Here is a 16,718-nt window from a genome sequence, read left to right as displayed (position 1 = left end):
ACTCTCTTTTCATAATTGTAACCTTTCATTTAATATGGCAAATGGCAGGAGACATTATGGCAGTACAGTAGCACAGTTGTAGAGCTGCTGCCTCACAGCGCAGTTGACTCAGTTTCAATCCTAGTTCCGGGTGCAGTCACGTGGAGTTTGCACCGTCTCCCTGGGACCACATAGGTTTCCTCCTGGTGCTCTGGTTTCCATCCACAACCTAAAGATGTACAGGTTTGTAGGCAATCTGTATAAAAAATGGCATTAGAGTGTAAGGGAGTGTATGTGAAGGTGAAGTAGCCTGGAACTAGTGCGAATGTGTGATCGATGGTCGGTGTGCACCTTGTGGGTGAAAGGACCTGTTTCCATGCTGTATCTCTGAAGTAGAGTCATAGAGTGATACTGTGTGGAAACAGGCCCTTCGGCCCAACTTGCCCACACCGGCCAACATGTCCCATCCACACTAGTCGAACCTACCTACATTTTTGATGCATATCCCTCCAAACCTGTCCTATCCATGTACCTGTCTATAAACTAAGTCAACTAAACTAAATACAAATTTGCTGCTGTGAATGACGACACACTGACTTTGTCAAACCGTTACAAAAGTTAACAAAAACTGTATTAAAAAGCTTTAAAAGTGGGACATATCGAGATTTAAAGGGGTAAAGGAAAGAGCGTTCACGTCGCGGCCCTGTTTCCACCAATCTTTCCACCACCACGCACAAGAAGCACAAGAAGCGAGAAGACAGACACCATTGTGTGCAGATGCCGAGAAGTGTGTTCAGCTCTGGCTGAACAACTTCTAATCTTGTGTGGACTCGACAAGAAGATCAAAAATAAAGCATTGTGTGATGAATAGGTGTAGCTGCTGAAACCATGGCATTCTAAGACAGGTTCTGCATTCTCTTGCATGCACCAGGAAGCAAAACTCACAAGCGAGTACTTGAGTTTAGTTTATGTTGTGTTTAGTTTATTGTCACGTGTACTGAGGTACAGTGAAAAACATTTGTTGCGTGCTAACCAGTCAGCGGGAAGACAATGCATGATTACAATCAAGCCGTCCACAGTGTACAGTTACGTGTTGGAGGTAATAACGTGAATACCATTTAGTGTAAGATAAAGTCCAGTAAAGTCTGATCAAAGATAGTCTGAGGGTCTCCAATGAGGTAGATGGGAGGTCAAGACCGCTCTCCAGTTGGTGATAGGATGGTTTAGTTGCCTGATAACAGCTGGGAAGAAACAGTCCCTGAATATGAAGGTCTCTTGCCTGATGGGAGAGGGGAGAAGAGGGAGAGGCCAGGGTGTGACTCGTCCTTGAATTTGCTGCTGGCCTTGCCAAGGCAGCATGAGGCAGTGGGGTATTTAGTCCAAAGTGTCTAATTTTCCTGTTCATCGTGTTTTGGGTGAAATGCCAGAATCAGGTGTAGAGATGCATTTTATTTAATGTAACTCGCACTCTTCTTGGAACCTGGAGCCTTTGTATCATCTCTTTGTTGCCTGTGTTTAATCTGTGAAACGTATGCAGTGATTCTGAAAAAAAAAGTCCTTGTGTTGCACAGCAGGTGAAGAAAATATAAATTAATGTTTGGAATTTGTTAAATATCTAAGCTACAATCGAGACATCTTCTCTAAAACCTATAACCTATCCTTTCCATGTACCTGTCCAAATGTCTCTTAAATGCTGTGATAGTACCTGTGCTATCTCTGTCTACCTGTGGTCTGTCACAATTGCCTTCAGAATAACAACTTCAGACATCAATTCAAAAATAAGATTTGAATTACATAGGGATTGCAAGAACAAGTGATCTGATGTTAAAGTGATTCTGTACTTCCTTCCTTAAGTTTCTCTGTACTCTGTTACAGTTTGAACGCAGATATTTTTACACCAGAGAGCTGCGGAGAAGGCAAATTGATTTTGTCATATTGTTACATAAATCCAACTTTAAATTTAAAATTGGGACATAAAAAAAATAGAACGTAACGTGTTAGCTGGCATCCACAATACAACCACGATGCAAAATAATTCCCCTAAACCATCTTATATATTAATGATTATAATTTTGTATAAAAAAAGAAACAAGGTGGAGGAATAACTCAGCAGGTCAGGCAGAATCTATGGGGAACATGGATAGGTGACATTTCAGGTCGAGACCCTTCTTCAGACTGAATAAGGGTCCCGACCCAAAATGTCACCCATCCATGTTCTCCAGAGATGCCGCCTGACCCGCTGAGTTACTCCAGCACTTTAGCATCCTTTTTTGTAAACCAGCGTCTGCAGTTCCTTTAATCAATATATTCCGTTTCTTTGGTGTGAAGCCTGCCTTTAAAAAAATTTACAAATATTTAAACGCACACTGGAAGTTCTGGTATTGAGTGCTTGTGAATTGTGAATATCTGAAGTCCAGCAACCTCATTAATGCAAACTATTAACTTAATGGCATTGCAATACTAAGCATTGACTTGGAAAGAATAAACAACTCAAATTTTAAGCATCTAATAAATTATTTAGCCCAGCTAAGCCAAAATAAAAAATTAAATGGTTGGAGAGGAATTGCTTTAGGAATTTCTCTTGAGGGGCTTGACTGATGCACTTTCATGGCCAGTGTCATATACAGAGGGAGAACATTATAGAGATGGCTGATTGCTTACTTGTTAATGGAGCTTTTAGGATTAGAGTGTCAACAGTGACAGGGAATATAATAAAAACTTTCTGCAGTAGCTTTTGAGCATCTTTGGTCTTAGCTCAGCACCTCACCATCAGTAGGGCCAGTTCATGCGCTATATCTCTAAACTGAACGAAAGCTAAACTAAACTAAACGTAACTTTAGTTTAAGGTACACAAAAAAGCTGGAGAAACTCAGCGGGTGCAGCAGCATCTATGGAGCGAAGGAAATAGGCAATGTTTCGGGCCGAAACCCTTCTTCAGACTTTAGTTTAGTTCATCCGAGATGCTTTTGTTGCGTGCTAACCAGTCGGCGGAAAGACAATGCATGATTACAACTGAGCCATCCACAAATACACGATAAACAGAATAACGTGAATAGCGTTTAGTGCATGATAATTTCCAGTAAAGCCCGATCAAAGATAGTCTGAGGGTCTCTAATGAAGTAGGTAGTAGCTCAGGACTGCTCTCTAGTTGTCGCTAGGATGGTTCAGTCGCCTGATAACCGTCCAACGCTGTTATACAGTTGTCACGTGGATGTCTGATAATGGACCCAATGTTGATTGAGATTTTGGTTAAGGGAAACATTTGCTCAGACATTCATTTATTGTTTCTGTAATCAGGAACAGGAAAACTGTTTGTGTTGGCAGAACTCCAAGCATCATTGGAACAGGCTCACTAATGGATTAACAAGTGAAAGCATATCATTAAAATGAAATTAATCTTACTGTGCATTCAGTCTGCCATTTACATTATGATCTCAGAATCTCCCGTCATTTTATTATTTGCCATCAATAAGGTTTTCATGTATTATCGTTTCTCCTTTGTCATTGACTCTTTTCTTTATATTGCACAAAATATTTTCCCCTGTGATAACTTTACTTCCCAATCAATGAATTGGGCAAAATTACTTCAGGTGAGGGTTTAATGAGAATCCTGTCCCCATTTGAAGATGGATTATTTTATCCATGAGCAAGTGAGTTGATTGATGGAAAGATACAGCGTGAATGAATGAATACGTTTATGGCCAAGTATTCACATACAAGGAATTTGCCTTGGTGCTCCGCCCGCAAAAGACAACATGACATACAGTGACAGTTAGGAATGATACAGAAAACATTAAACAATAATAATGAAACATTATCGTTTAGGAAACAGACCCTTCAGCCCATCAGGTCCGTGCCGACCATTGATCACGCTTCGCTCTAGTTGTATGCTATCCCACTTTTGGGCAGTTCTGATGAGGAGAGGGAAGCTGTTCCACAGTGTAGGTGCTGCAACTGCAAAAGCATGGTCACCCCTGAGCTTAACCGCGGAACCTAGACCGCGGGATAGTCAGTAGCCCCAAGTCGACCGACCTGAGGGACCTGGAGGTAGAATGGTGGGTTGGGAGATTTTTGATATGGGGGGCGGGGGGCAAGTCCATTAAGGGCTTTGTATACGAATAAGAGGAGCTTGAAGTTGATTCTGTACCGTACTGGGAGCCAGTGGAGAGAGGCCAGATTCGGGGTGATGTGGTCTCTTTTACGGGTACCTGTCAGAAGTCTCGCTGCGGCGTTTTGAACCAATTGCTGGTGGGACAGGGATGATTGGCTGATGCCAGTGTATAGGGAGTTGCAGTAATCAAGGCCGGAGGAGATGAATGCATGGATGATTTTTGTCAAGGTCGTCGAATTGGAGGAATGGTTTAATTTTATCTATGGTATGAAGCTGGAAGAAACTAGCTTTTACCACAGAGTTGACTTGCTTGTCAAACTTTAATGTGGAGTCAAATATCACGCCAAGGGTTTTGACATGTGGTTTGAGTAAGGAGGTTAGGCTTCCAGGGTTGCCTGTTATCGTTTTGCTGGACTTGGAGGGGCCAAGTAGGATGACCTCAGACTTGCTCTCGTTTAGGTTGGAGGATGTTCTGGGCCATCCAACATTTTATGTCCTCGAGGCTGTGCATGAGGCTGATTAAATGGGACCGGTTGTTGGGTTTCAGGGGGAGATAGAGCTGTGTGTCATCTGCATAACAGTGGAAAGAAATGCCGTGCCTTTGAATGACTTGGTCGAGGGGGAGCATGTACAGAGAGAAGAGGATGGGGCCTAGGATGGAGCCTTGTGGCACCCCACAGAAAAGGCTAGCTGGGGAAGAGAAAGAGTTGCCTATGTTGGTAGAGAAACCTATTTTTGAGGTAGGAAACGAACCAGCTCAGGGCAGTGCCATCTACACCAACCCCGTACCGGAGGCGGTCGATTAGGATGGTGTGGTCCACTGTGTCAAACGCTGCGCTGAGGTCGAGAAGGAGCAGGATTGCACAGTCGCCGGAGTCAATGGCGAGAAGCAGGTTGTTGTGTACCTTCAATGAGGCAGACTCTGTGCTGTGGTGGGCCCTCAAACCTGATTGGAAACTTTACAGATACAAACCTCTTTTTCCCACCTGTGTGCGTAGAACTTCAATGAACATAAGAGGAATAGACCAGAGGACTTAGGTTTAAGGTGAAGGGGAAAATATCTAATAGGAATCTGAGGGGTAACTTTTTCACACAGCGGGTGTAGTAGCATCTATGGAGCAAAGGAAATAGACTTTTCAGACTGATCATTATCCTAAGTATCATCACCGTCCATAGATGCTGCATGACCCGCTGAGTTACTCCAGCATTTTTGTGGCTATCATTGGCTCAAACCAGCATCTGCAGTTCTTTTTGTTATATTTTAACTATTGAATACTTTGTAATCCACTTTAAGGGGCAGGGGAAGGTGAAACCAAATGGAGTAAGAAGACATGAGCTAACTAATGTAATGGCCTTATACAGCCAAACGAGCTGCCAGAGGAGGTAGTTGAGGCTGGGACTATCCCAACATTTAAGAAACTGGTAGACAGGTGCATGGGTAGTTCAGGTTTGGAGGGATATGGACCAAACTTAGGCAGCTGAGACTAGTGTAGCTGGGACGTTGGCCGGTGTGGGCAAGTTGGGCCGAAGGGCCTGTTTGCATGCTTTATCACTCTATGACTCTATGACTCTAACACACATACAAGGCACATAAGCCGACCTGGACAATCACCAGTGTAGGTGTCTCTCTCATTAAACACCACAACACACTCTGCCAGGCCTCTGACCAGACTGAACCTCTACAACGTCTATCTTCCCCTCTGTTTCCAATTTGTCAGGCTCAGTGTCTGCGTGTGGAGTTCCTCAGGGAAACAGATTCACTGGAATTGGAGGAAATGAGGGTGAGAGACGTTATGCAAAGCACAGATCTAATTGAGAATCTACCTACAGTACCTCTGCCTTAAAATTGTCAGTGGATATTTTTAAGGCAGAGGTAGGTAGATTCTTGACTTGTACGGGTGTCAGAGGTGATGGGGAGAAGGCAGGAGAATGGGGTTAAGAAGTGAAGATAGATTAGCCATGATTGAATGGTGAGTACACTTGATGGGCCGAATGGCCTAATTCTGCTCCAACTACTTGTGAACTCATTTACTTATAGGGAAAGCATCACAAAGTTAATTTACACGTAAATGCAAGGAAATTGCTCTTTTTTCCCTTTGAGTTTGATTTAGAATCCACCCTGGTTCTAATTACTATTGAATCAGACATGATTCGACATGAATCGGACATGTGGGGGCATGAGACACTGTGACATTTTTTGGTAAAAGGTTGAATGGAGAAAATTGAAGAGTGTGAGGGCGGTGTGCAGAGAGATGAATGCTGTCTACATTTATCAGAGATGAAGATGACTGAATGTAAATATATTTGGGAGTTAGGCCGCAGATAGAGATTGGGGCACAGCGGAGGAGGTGCTGCCTTATAGCGCCAGAGACCCGGGTTCCATCCTATCGTGCTGTATGTACGGAGTTTGTACGTTCTCCCTGTGACCTGCGTGGGTTTTCTCCGGGTGCTCCGGTTTCCTCCCACACTCCAAAGACATACAGGCTTGGAGGTTAATTGGCTCCTGTAAATTGTAAATTGTAAATTGTCCCTTACAATACAATACAATACAATACAATACAATACAATTCAATTTATTGTCATTTGGACCCCTTGAGGTCCAAACGAAATGTCGTTTCTGCAGCCATACATTACAAACAAATAGACCCAAGACACAACATAATTTACATAAACATCCATCACATTGCTGTGATGGAAGGCCAAAAAAACTTATCTCTCCACTGCACTCCCCCCCCCCGATGTCAGAGTCAAAGTCAAAGCCCCCGGCGGGCGATGGCGAATTGTCCCGCGGCCATTAAAGCCACGCCGGGTGATGCAAGGTCGCACACCGGGTTCTTGATGTTAGAGCCCCCGGCGCGCGCTCGCAGAGACCCGCAGCCATTCCAAGCCGCACGGGGCGATGATGTAAGGCCCCGCTCGAGGAGCTCTTCAACCCCGCAACTCGGGCGGGAAAAGTCGCCGCTGCGGAAGCCCTGAAAAGCGGTCTCCCTCCAGGGACCCGCGGGCTCCCGGTGCCGCCGTCCGCAAAACAATACTTGAGCGTAGGATAGTGCTAGTGTACGGGGTGATCGGTGGGCAGCGTGGATTTGGTGGGCAGAAGGGCTTGTTCCCACGCTGTATCTCTAAAGTCTGAAGTCTAACGTCCAAAGCAGTTTGTTAAACTTCTTGCTGGTTCTTAATCATATACTAACAATAGATGCCATAAGTTAGAATTAATGGCACACATTCATGATCAGGATGGGAGAAACATATATATTTTAGATGTACTTTAGATTTTCTAATGATCTCCTAATGGAAGTTCAAACTGCCACAGCAAGAAACCCATTCTGATCTGGTAAAATCTGAATTGAATCTGAATCTGAATTGAATCAATCTGTCCCCCTCTGGTGAAGGTCTGCTCTGATGGTGGAAGCATGCACTTATATAATAACTTTTATCTCCAAGAACAACAGGTGACTATGTGTCAAACTAGATGTCCTCCTTTGTACCATAATGGAGTGAGTTTAATTTTAGAGGTACTGCGTGAAAACATGCCCTTCGGCCCACCGAGATCCCTGCACACTAACACTATCTTACACACACTAGGGACAATTCTACACACACACACCTCTTTGGAGTGTGGGAGGAAACCAAAGATCTTGGAGAACGTACAAACTCCGTGGAGACAGCACCCGTAAGTCAGGATCGAACCCAGGTCTCCGGCGGGGAAGGCAGCAACTCTACCGATGTGCCACAAAGCCCCCCCCCCCCCTGACTAAGGCGCGCCTCTTGCATATGGACACGTTGGGCTGCTCTGTGTATATTGCACTAACATGGGCGATTGTGCTCGTGTACGGGGAATAGTCTTGTGATCCGTATACAAAGAATGTATTTTGCTGTAGCTGGTACACAAGACAATAATGTCTCGAAACATTGAACCATCTGATCAGATGCCAAGCTGGTCTTGGATGTCTCTTGGAAAGCAAAGCTTATCTTCGTGACCTGGCAGGTGGCCCCATGATTTGCTGGTCCCTTCCAGTTAGCCTAAGCAGCCCCCTATCAGTCTGAAGAAGGGTTTCGGCCCGAAATGCTGCCTATTTCGTTCGCTCCATAGATGCTGCTATACCCGCTGAGTTTCTCCAGCCTTTTGTGTACCTTCCAAAAGATCTAGTTGTTTTCCAAAGCAGGGTTTGAAAAGTGGTTCAGCTGACAACGCCATTTTGGCCAACATCGTCTGTTTAACCCTTACATTAAAACGACGCAAATGAATAACATAATGCAATTTCAATACTATTTCCGTCATGCCATTTCTGCAATATTTTTCAGTCTCCAAAGATCCTACAATGAGCAATGTTGGCAACATGTTGTCAAAAACAGGGCTTGTTTGAAGTCAGTTTTCCTTTCATTTGTACCACGAGACAATTATCAAAGGTATTTGATGGTAGGATTTAAGCCATTCGATGTCTGTAAAGTCCTTCATTTCCTCAAATTGAACGGAATATTCGGTGCAATAAATACAAAGTGCTGGAGTAACTCAGCGGGTCAGGCAGAATCTCTGGAGAAAATGGATAGGTGACCAGTTTTTGTTTCAGGTCGGGACCCTTCTTCAGTTTGAAGACTTTTACTGTTACTACTTCTGCACTAGTGCCAGGGTATTCTACTTTGCATCCATTCTCTACACACTGCAAGGCAATTTACAGAGGCCAATCAACCTGCAAACCAAACATCTGTATGCTCACTTTGAAGAAGTTTGCCTCCTCATTCTGAAGGGAGTCCTTTGAGAATTGCAGTCTGAAGAAGGGTGTCGGATAAAAAAGGCACCGATCTATGTTCTCAGGATGAGTACTTTTTGTAACGTTGTCAGCGTCTTTGTGGCGATTCTTTCGTTTATTTTGTGTGCAAAAGCAAATAATTTCACTGTACCTAGGTACACGTGACAATAAAGTATTATCCTAAAGGGGCTGTCCCACTTAGGCGACCTAATCCGCGAGTTCTGGCGAGTTTGCCCTCGACTCATACTCGCAGCATGGTCGACACGAGGTTGTAGGAGGTCTTTGTAACTCTCCTTCATGCTCAAGAGTAGTCCCCGTGTACTCGAGGCCTCAGCTAGGTCGCGGCATATTTTTCGACATGTTGAAAAATGCCTGCGAGTAAAAAAAGGTCCCCATGGAAAAAAATGGATTTTTTTTTTACTCATAGATTTAGTCGGCATTTTAGTCGTAGGTAATCGAGGGTAGTCAGGTAATCAAGGGTAGTCGAAGGTAGTCGTAGATAGTCTTCATCATAGTCGAAGGGCGGTTGAAGGGAGGTCGAAGGAGGTCGTCTTCACTCTCCACTATTTGGTGTCCAATTTTCCCAAAGTTAGTCATAGCTAGTCGTAGCTAGTCATAGCTAGTCTTCAACATAGTCGAAGGAGGTCTTCAACATGACATTTTTTCAATCTCTCCTAAACTCTTCTAAACTCGCCAATTAGGTCGCCCAAGTGGAACAGCCCCTTTAGTGACAAACTGTCTTTGCTTTGTGACTTCCCCATGAATATTTCGATGATTCCAGCAATGCTGGACACCAAGAGGAGATCTAAAATACATCTAATTTTCATTGACAGCTTCCAATGAAGAGAGGCTGAGCAGAGGTGCACAGGAATGTATCCCATGTACAGCGGCAGGCAATTTGGATTCATGAGCGCTATGCTGAAACTGACGTGTAACTGAATATAATCAACAAGGTAAAACATGTGAAGATTTTGTGTTTACATATTACTTGAAATGTTATTGAGTCATGGAGTCATACAGAATGGAAACAGGCTCTTCGGCCCAACTTGCCCATGCCGACCAACATGTCCCATCTGCACTAGTCCTACATGCCTGCGTTTGGCCCATATCCCTCTAAACCTGTCCTCTCCGTTGCGATAGTATTGTTAAACGTTGCGATAGTATTGTTTTAAAAGTGTTAAATAATTGTTTAAATATTTCCCTTACTTTCAAATAAAACGTTATATTGAACACGATCTGGACATATAATGGACAAGCAAAACAAAAGATAGGCAAACAATTATATATAGATGAGAATGGTGTTTCTTTATAGACAATAAATGCTAGCATATAAAATCAGAGGGAAGTTCAACACTAATGTTTAGAAAAACTAATAAAACCTCAATAAATCTCATATAACTACGAAACATTCCTGAGTGAAGAAGGGTCCTGACCTGAAATGTCACCTATCCACATTCTCCAGTGTGCTGCCTGACCTGCCTCCAGCATTTGTGTCTTTCCTTGGTAAACCAGTTCCTTGTTTCTATTAAGAGTCCCGCCTATAGATCTTATTGCATGTGGTTATTATCTACTATCTACCTCATTGGAGACCCTCGGACTGTCTTTGATCAGACTTTACCGGCTTTATCTTGTACTAAATGGTATTCAAATTATTCCCTTTATCATGTATCTGTGCACTGTGAATGGCTCGATTGAAATCAAATGTATTGCCTTTCTGCTGACTGATTAGCATGCAACTAAAGCTTTTCACTGTACCTCAGTACACGTGACAATAAAGAAACTAAACTGAACTAGACTACTAGGTCTTATAGCAATAGTATACAAGTTATAACCCTGGGTACAAATATGTTCAGAAAATGTGTCGTTATAAAGTGGCAGAAACTGCTACAAAATGTTAGGATTTTCCCTCAATCCTTGAGAAAAGTTGCAGAATCTGGTTGTGAATGCAAGTTTAGTGCAGGGGTTGGAGTTACACATGTACACACTTCTCCACTCTACACGGTCGTTGTTGTTCATTACGGCTCCAGGTCTTGTCACTTGAGGTTCAGCAGCATGTCAGGATGGGGAGTAGTGAAGGGAACAAGGGATGTCAGTGCTGGGAAGAAGGTTGGTGAGATGATTGATTGATGGATACTTTATTGTCACGTGTTCTTTGTTCTGCATACATCACAAGTCACGGTGGCGCAGCGGTAGAGTTGCTGCCTTACAGCGAATGCAGCCACGGAGACCCGGGTTCGATCCCCACTACGGGTACTGTCTGTACAGAGTTTGTACGTTCTCCCCGTGACCAGCGTGGGTTTTCTCCCCAGATCTTCGGTTTCCTCCCACATTCCAAAGACGTACAGGTTGGTAGGTTATTTGGCTTGGTAAATATAAAAAATAGACAATAGGTGCAGGAGTAGGCCATTTGGCCCTTCGATCCAGCACCGCCATTCAATGTGATTATGGCTGATCATCCCCAATCAGTACCCCGATTTAAGAGCCCTATCTAGCTCTCTCTTGAAAGCATCCAGAGAACCTGCCTCCACTGCCCTCTGAGGCAGAGAATTCCACAGACTCACCACTCTCTGTGAGAAAAAGTGTTTCCTCGTCTCCGTTCTAAATGGCTTACTCCTTATTCTTAATATGTGGCCCCTGGTTCTGGACGCCCGCAACATCAGGAACATGTTTCCTGCCTCTAGCGTGTCTAAGCCCTTAACAATCTTGTATGTTTCAATTAGATACCTTCTCATCCTTCTAAACTCCAGAGTGTACAAGCCCAGCTGCTCCATTCTGTCAGCATATGACAGTCCCGCCATCCCGGGAATTAACCTTGTAAACCTACGCTGCACTCCCTCAATAGCAAGAATGTCCTTCCTCAAATGTCCCTAGTGGGTGTGGGGATTGCTGGTCGGCGCGGACCTGGTGGGCTGAAGGGCCTGTTGCCGTGCTGTATCTCTAAAAACTAAAAATAAAAAAACAAGTATGCAAAGAGTCGCCATGTATAGGGCGATGACAAAATTATAAAAATATTCCACATAGTATCCAACAGTATCCAATAGAGCCTCTTTCTTTTCCCCTCTTTGTTCACGGCAGCGCCCCACACTGGGTCTCTCTGTTCTCAGCTGCCCCTCCACGCTGGGTCATTCTTTGTCATGACCTTCAATTCTGACATGACCATCTAAAAGGGTGACAATGCAGGATAAAGGAAGGTTGTAAAAGGATTACTGAGTAACAAAAGGTAAGTCTGAAGGTGGAAGATGAACTTTAAGTCAGAGATAGATGGATTCCTGATTAGTATGGGTGTCAGGGGTTATGGGGAGAAGGCAGGAGAATTGGGCTGCGAGGGAGAGATAGATCGGCCATGATTGCATGGGGGGGGGGGGGGGGAATAATCAGTCAATAATCAGATGATGATTGTAACGCTGTTTGTGCAGGCTTGCAGTCTGCAAATTGGCTGTTGTGTTTCCCATGTGACAACAGTGGTTTCACTTCAAAAGTATTTCATTAGTACTTCCTTTTATAACTGCAAATCTTTCCATGCTCAGCATTGATTGCACAGAAGACGTTGGCAGTGTCACAGAGTTATAGAGACATGCAGCGTGGAAACAGGCCCTTCGGCCCAACTTGCCCACACCGGCCAACAAATCTCAGCTACACTAGTCCCACCTGCCCACATTTGGCCCATATCCCTCCAAACCTGTCCTATCCCATGTACCTGTCTAACTGCTTGTTACAAAGTGGGATGAACCACCACCTCGGGAGTGTCTGCTCTTGATTCAGCTGAGTTTAATTGCACCGCAGCGCACACATTTTCCAGAGAGACCAGAATCAACTCAGAACATTTTTGTTCCGTAATTTTTCTGAAAACCCATTACTTTGGAAGCAGATGTTAAGAATCGCTCTGCTCACCATCAGAAATCCATTTGTAAAGGTTTTCACTGTTGGGTATTTGAAGCAGGATTATAAATGAGTTCTTTCAGGATGGATTTACAATTTCACCTGAAATACAGTTGTTATGTACCTTGCATGACGAACAGAGGAAGTCTCGTTCTCGGCCAGCACAACCTCAGCACCTTTCACCATTAGTAAACGCATTCTTCAAATATAATAGAGCTTATCTCTGCAGCCGCGGCTATGCTTAATGACTTAATAGATCTGTAATCCTTTCTAAAACAAAGAAGGACCTATCTAATCTATCACATTTCCCGATTCTATGCGCATAGATGAAGGTCATCCGAGCTCCTCTGGTTGATGATGATTGGTGCTGCAATGTGACTTATAGCCTTTGATACTCAACTAGTGCAGAATTTGCTGATTTTGGACTTTGTGGTAATTTAGTTTAGAGATACAGTGCAGAAGCAGAACAGGCCCTTCAGCCCACCGAGTCCGCGCCGACCAACGATCCCCGCACACTAACACTATCCAGCACACACTAGGGACAATTTACATTTATACCGAACCAATTAACCCATGAACCTGTACGTCTTTGGAGTGTGGGATGAAATTGAAGATTTTGGAGAAAACCCACGCCGTCACGGGGAGAACGTACAAACTCCGTACAGACAGCACCCGTCGTCAGGATCGCACCCGGGTTTCCGGCGTTGCATTCGCTGTGTGCAATGATGCAAATAGTGGCATACATTTTCCTTCCTTATGCCTTAAAGAATATTCTAGATGTTTTTCACCCCTTGATTTTTCATTAAAAAGCTATAATATTAGAGAAAGAATCCACCCAATGATCCATGATTGAGACTAATGGGCCTGACAAACGTGGGGGATTATTTAGGCGACTACAGGCAGCTAGGCTGTCATCACACGGTCGCCGTTGGTCGCCGTTGGTGTCGCCCGTATGGTCGTGAGTAGTCTCCTAAAGACACCCAAAGAGTTGTAGCGTCTTTCTGGTCGCCACTGTCGCCAAAAAATGTTCAACATGTTGAAAATCCAGCGTGGGATTGACGCCAATGAGCGTAACTTGACGTGTATGTGCTGTCGTAGGTTGTCGCCAGGTAACGGGGGTTGTCGCCGGTGAATTCCATTGTCGTATTCGCCAGCAGTTGCCTAAAAATCACCTAAGTGGGACAGGCCCATTAATGTTCACATTGATCAATTAAATGCGGGTAACCCAGAGCCAGTCTCCATCACAGGAAACAGACTGTTGACCGACATCTACTACAATCCGACTGACTCCCATAGCTATCTTGACTACACTTCTTCCCACCCTGCTTCTTGTAAAGATTCTATCCCCTACTCCCAATTCCTCCGTCTACGCCGCATCTGCGCTCAGGACGAGGTTTTCCATACTAGGGCATCGCAGATGTCCTCATTCTTTAGGGAACGGGGGTTCCCCTCTTCCATTATAGATGAGGCCCTCACTAGGGTCTCCTCGATATCCCGCAGGTCTGCTCTTACTCCCCCTCCCCCCACTCGTAAAACTTTACCCAGAGCCTGAAGATGGGTGCCGACCTGAAACATTGTCTGTCTCTTCCCCCTACAGATGCTGCCTGATTCACTGGGTTCTTCCAGCCCTTTGTGTTTTGCTCAAGATTTCAGCATCTGCAGTATCTTGCGTCCCCTTGATAGAATCAAACGCAGAGTCTTAGTTCCCGCACAGACCCAACTTATATTTATTCCCGCTTGTGTCTCTCTTCTCTGTTAGGATGAGATTCTGTGCGAGATCGATGCTCTTCACTCACTGGCTGTTGCTGGCCTCTGTGTTAATGCTTGGCTGCCGACCGCTGACGGCTTCAAGTCACCACACCCGGGGCCACTCAGGTAAGGAACTGTGCAAGATCACTCGAGTCGGGGACAGACCCGGCTTCCCGTGGTTAGGCGCAGAACGCCGGAGTAGCTCAGCGGGCAGCATCTCTGGAGAGAAGGAATGGGTGACATTTCAGGTCAAGACCCTTCTTCAGACCAAAATGTCACCCATTCCTCTCCAGAGATGCTGCCTGTCCCGCTGAGTTACTCCAGCTTTTTGTGTCTAACAATGGAAGGGAGGTTGGTTTGTGAGATGTGCAGGAAGGAGCTGCAGATGCTGGTTTACACCAAAGATATAACACAAAATTCTGGGGTAACTCAGTGGGACAGCCAGCATTTCTGGATAGAAGGAATGGGTGACATTTTGGGTTGTGACCCTTCTTCAGCACCTTCTTGTGTGATGGGCTGGTCTGCGTCCACAATACTGAGTGCATCAGGTTGACCAGAATGGGAGGGGAAGTTTCAGAAATGAGACGCAATGGAAGATTGGCACTGGAGGCTCTAATGACTAATTATAGATTTAATTGGGGTGTCTAAAAATATGAAGCGGTTTGCTAAAGTGTCTGAAGTAAGTATATGTAGTGGATAATTCATGGATAAATGTAGGGAGGAGAGAAGTTGGAAGTTCTCTGACTTTGAAGGGGGGTTGTCAAATGCAGAGTGCATTACATCAGAGGGGGTTGCACAGTAGCGCAGCGGTAGAGTTGCTGCCTTACACCACCAGAGCCCCAGGTCCTGGGTTCAATCCCGACTACGGGTGCTGTCTGTACAATGTTTGTCCGTTCTCACCGTGACCTGCGTGGGTATTCTCCGAGATCTTCTGTTGCCTCCCACACTCCAAAGACGTGCAGGTTTGTAGGTTAATTGTCTTGGTATTAAATGTAAAACTGTCCCCGGTGTGCGTAGGGTAGTGTTAATGTGCGGGGATCGCTGGTCGGTGCGGACTCGGTGGGCCGAAGGGCCTGTTTCCGCGCTGTATCTCTAAACTACACTAAACTAAACTAACCACTGAGAGTGGTTGAGGCAAAGATCATTGTACATGTAAACGAGAAAGTGAATTGATTGGGGGGCACAGGACTACTGAGCGAGAACAGAGCAATGGGATTAGCTATGGATTACCCCAACAAAGAGTGAGCAGAGACATTTAAAAAAAACGTTATTCATTAATGTTGACAAGGCCAATGATAATTGCCATCCTTAATTTTGACCTTCAAAGGTTGTTGGCCTGACAAATTGTGTGTTTTTTTTAGTTACTTTATTGTCACATGTACCAAGCTTTTTTGTTGCGTGCTACCCAGTCAGTGGAAAGACTATACGCGATGACAATCGAGCAGTCCACAGTGTACAGATACAGGATAAAGGGAATAATGTTTAGTGAAAGGTAAAATCCGAGAGAGGATGGTCCCAGGGTCTCCAATGAGGTGAATGGTAGGTCAGGGCTGCCCTCTAGTTGGTGATAGGATGGTTCAGTATTATAGTGAGGTACAGGTACATGTTGCTTGCAGCAGAATCACAGGTAGATCGATTCAGACTTCAGTGCATTAAGGTCATGCCTCGGCTGCAGAGTCTGGTCTCCAGTCCTCTCGGCCCCTCTTGCCCTTGGATCATGATCATGCTCGGTGTGGTGCGTGCAACTCCTACGCTACATTAAAAATCATCCTGCCCAGTCAGCTGTCCTCCACAATGGGGTGTTAGGCACCCGGAATATCAGATCCCTCATGGACGATCCTCACAGTGACAAATCAGAAGACCATCTGCTGCCTTGTCCATCGGGACCGAGGCACTTTGACAGTAACGGAGTGAGACGCATCCATCAGGATTGACGGTTTACATATAAGGCTGTGGTTCCACCTTCCTCAATAGGGGCAAATCACAAGAGGAATGCTATCTTCATGATCAACAACGAGCTGGACCAACATCTTAGTGATTCCCTTAGTGGAGTTGGTGATCATCTTATGACCCGCTGGTTCACTCCAACGACGAGCCAAAATGCCAAGACCAGAACAGTCAGAAGAAAGGTCTCAACCTATAACATCATTGATCCATGTTCTCCAGGGATGCTGCCTGGCCCGCTGAGTCACTCCAGAACTTTGTATCCCTTTTTGCCAAGATCATCAATGCCAATGCCCCAACTCACA

General features: G+C 44.9%; 1 protein-coding gene across 2 annotated transcripts in view; it reads left to right on the top strand.

The window, feature by feature from the left end:
- The window catches only part of tafa4 (TAFA chemokine like family member 4), a 136,473-nt gene that overhangs the window by 15,588 nt on the left and 104,167 nt on the right, over positions 1-16,718 (top strand). Inside the window, exons 2-3 of one of the 2 annotated variants that reach the window (XM_033036676.1) lie at positions 9,675-9,794; positions 14,480-14,595. In XM_033036676.1, the coding sequence (XP_032892567.1) occupies positions 14,481-14,595 (115 nt within the window). In that variant the 5' untranslated portion in view covers positions 9,675-9,794; position 14,480. The remainder of the gene's footprint in view (positions 1-9,674; positions 9,795-14,479; positions 14,596-16,718) is intronic. The other variant, XM_033036677.1, reaches the window with a different exon arrangement.

Source organism: Amblyraja radiata, chromosome 18 (assembly GCF_010909765.2).
Source record: "Amblyraja radiata isolate CabotCenter1 chromosome 18, sAmbRad1.1.pri, whole genome shotgun sequence".
NCBI lineage: Eukaryota > Metazoa > Chordata > Chondrichthyes > Rajiformes > Rajidae > Amblyraja > Amblyraja radiata.
This window is presented reverse-complemented; position numbering and strand designations above follow the sequence as displayed.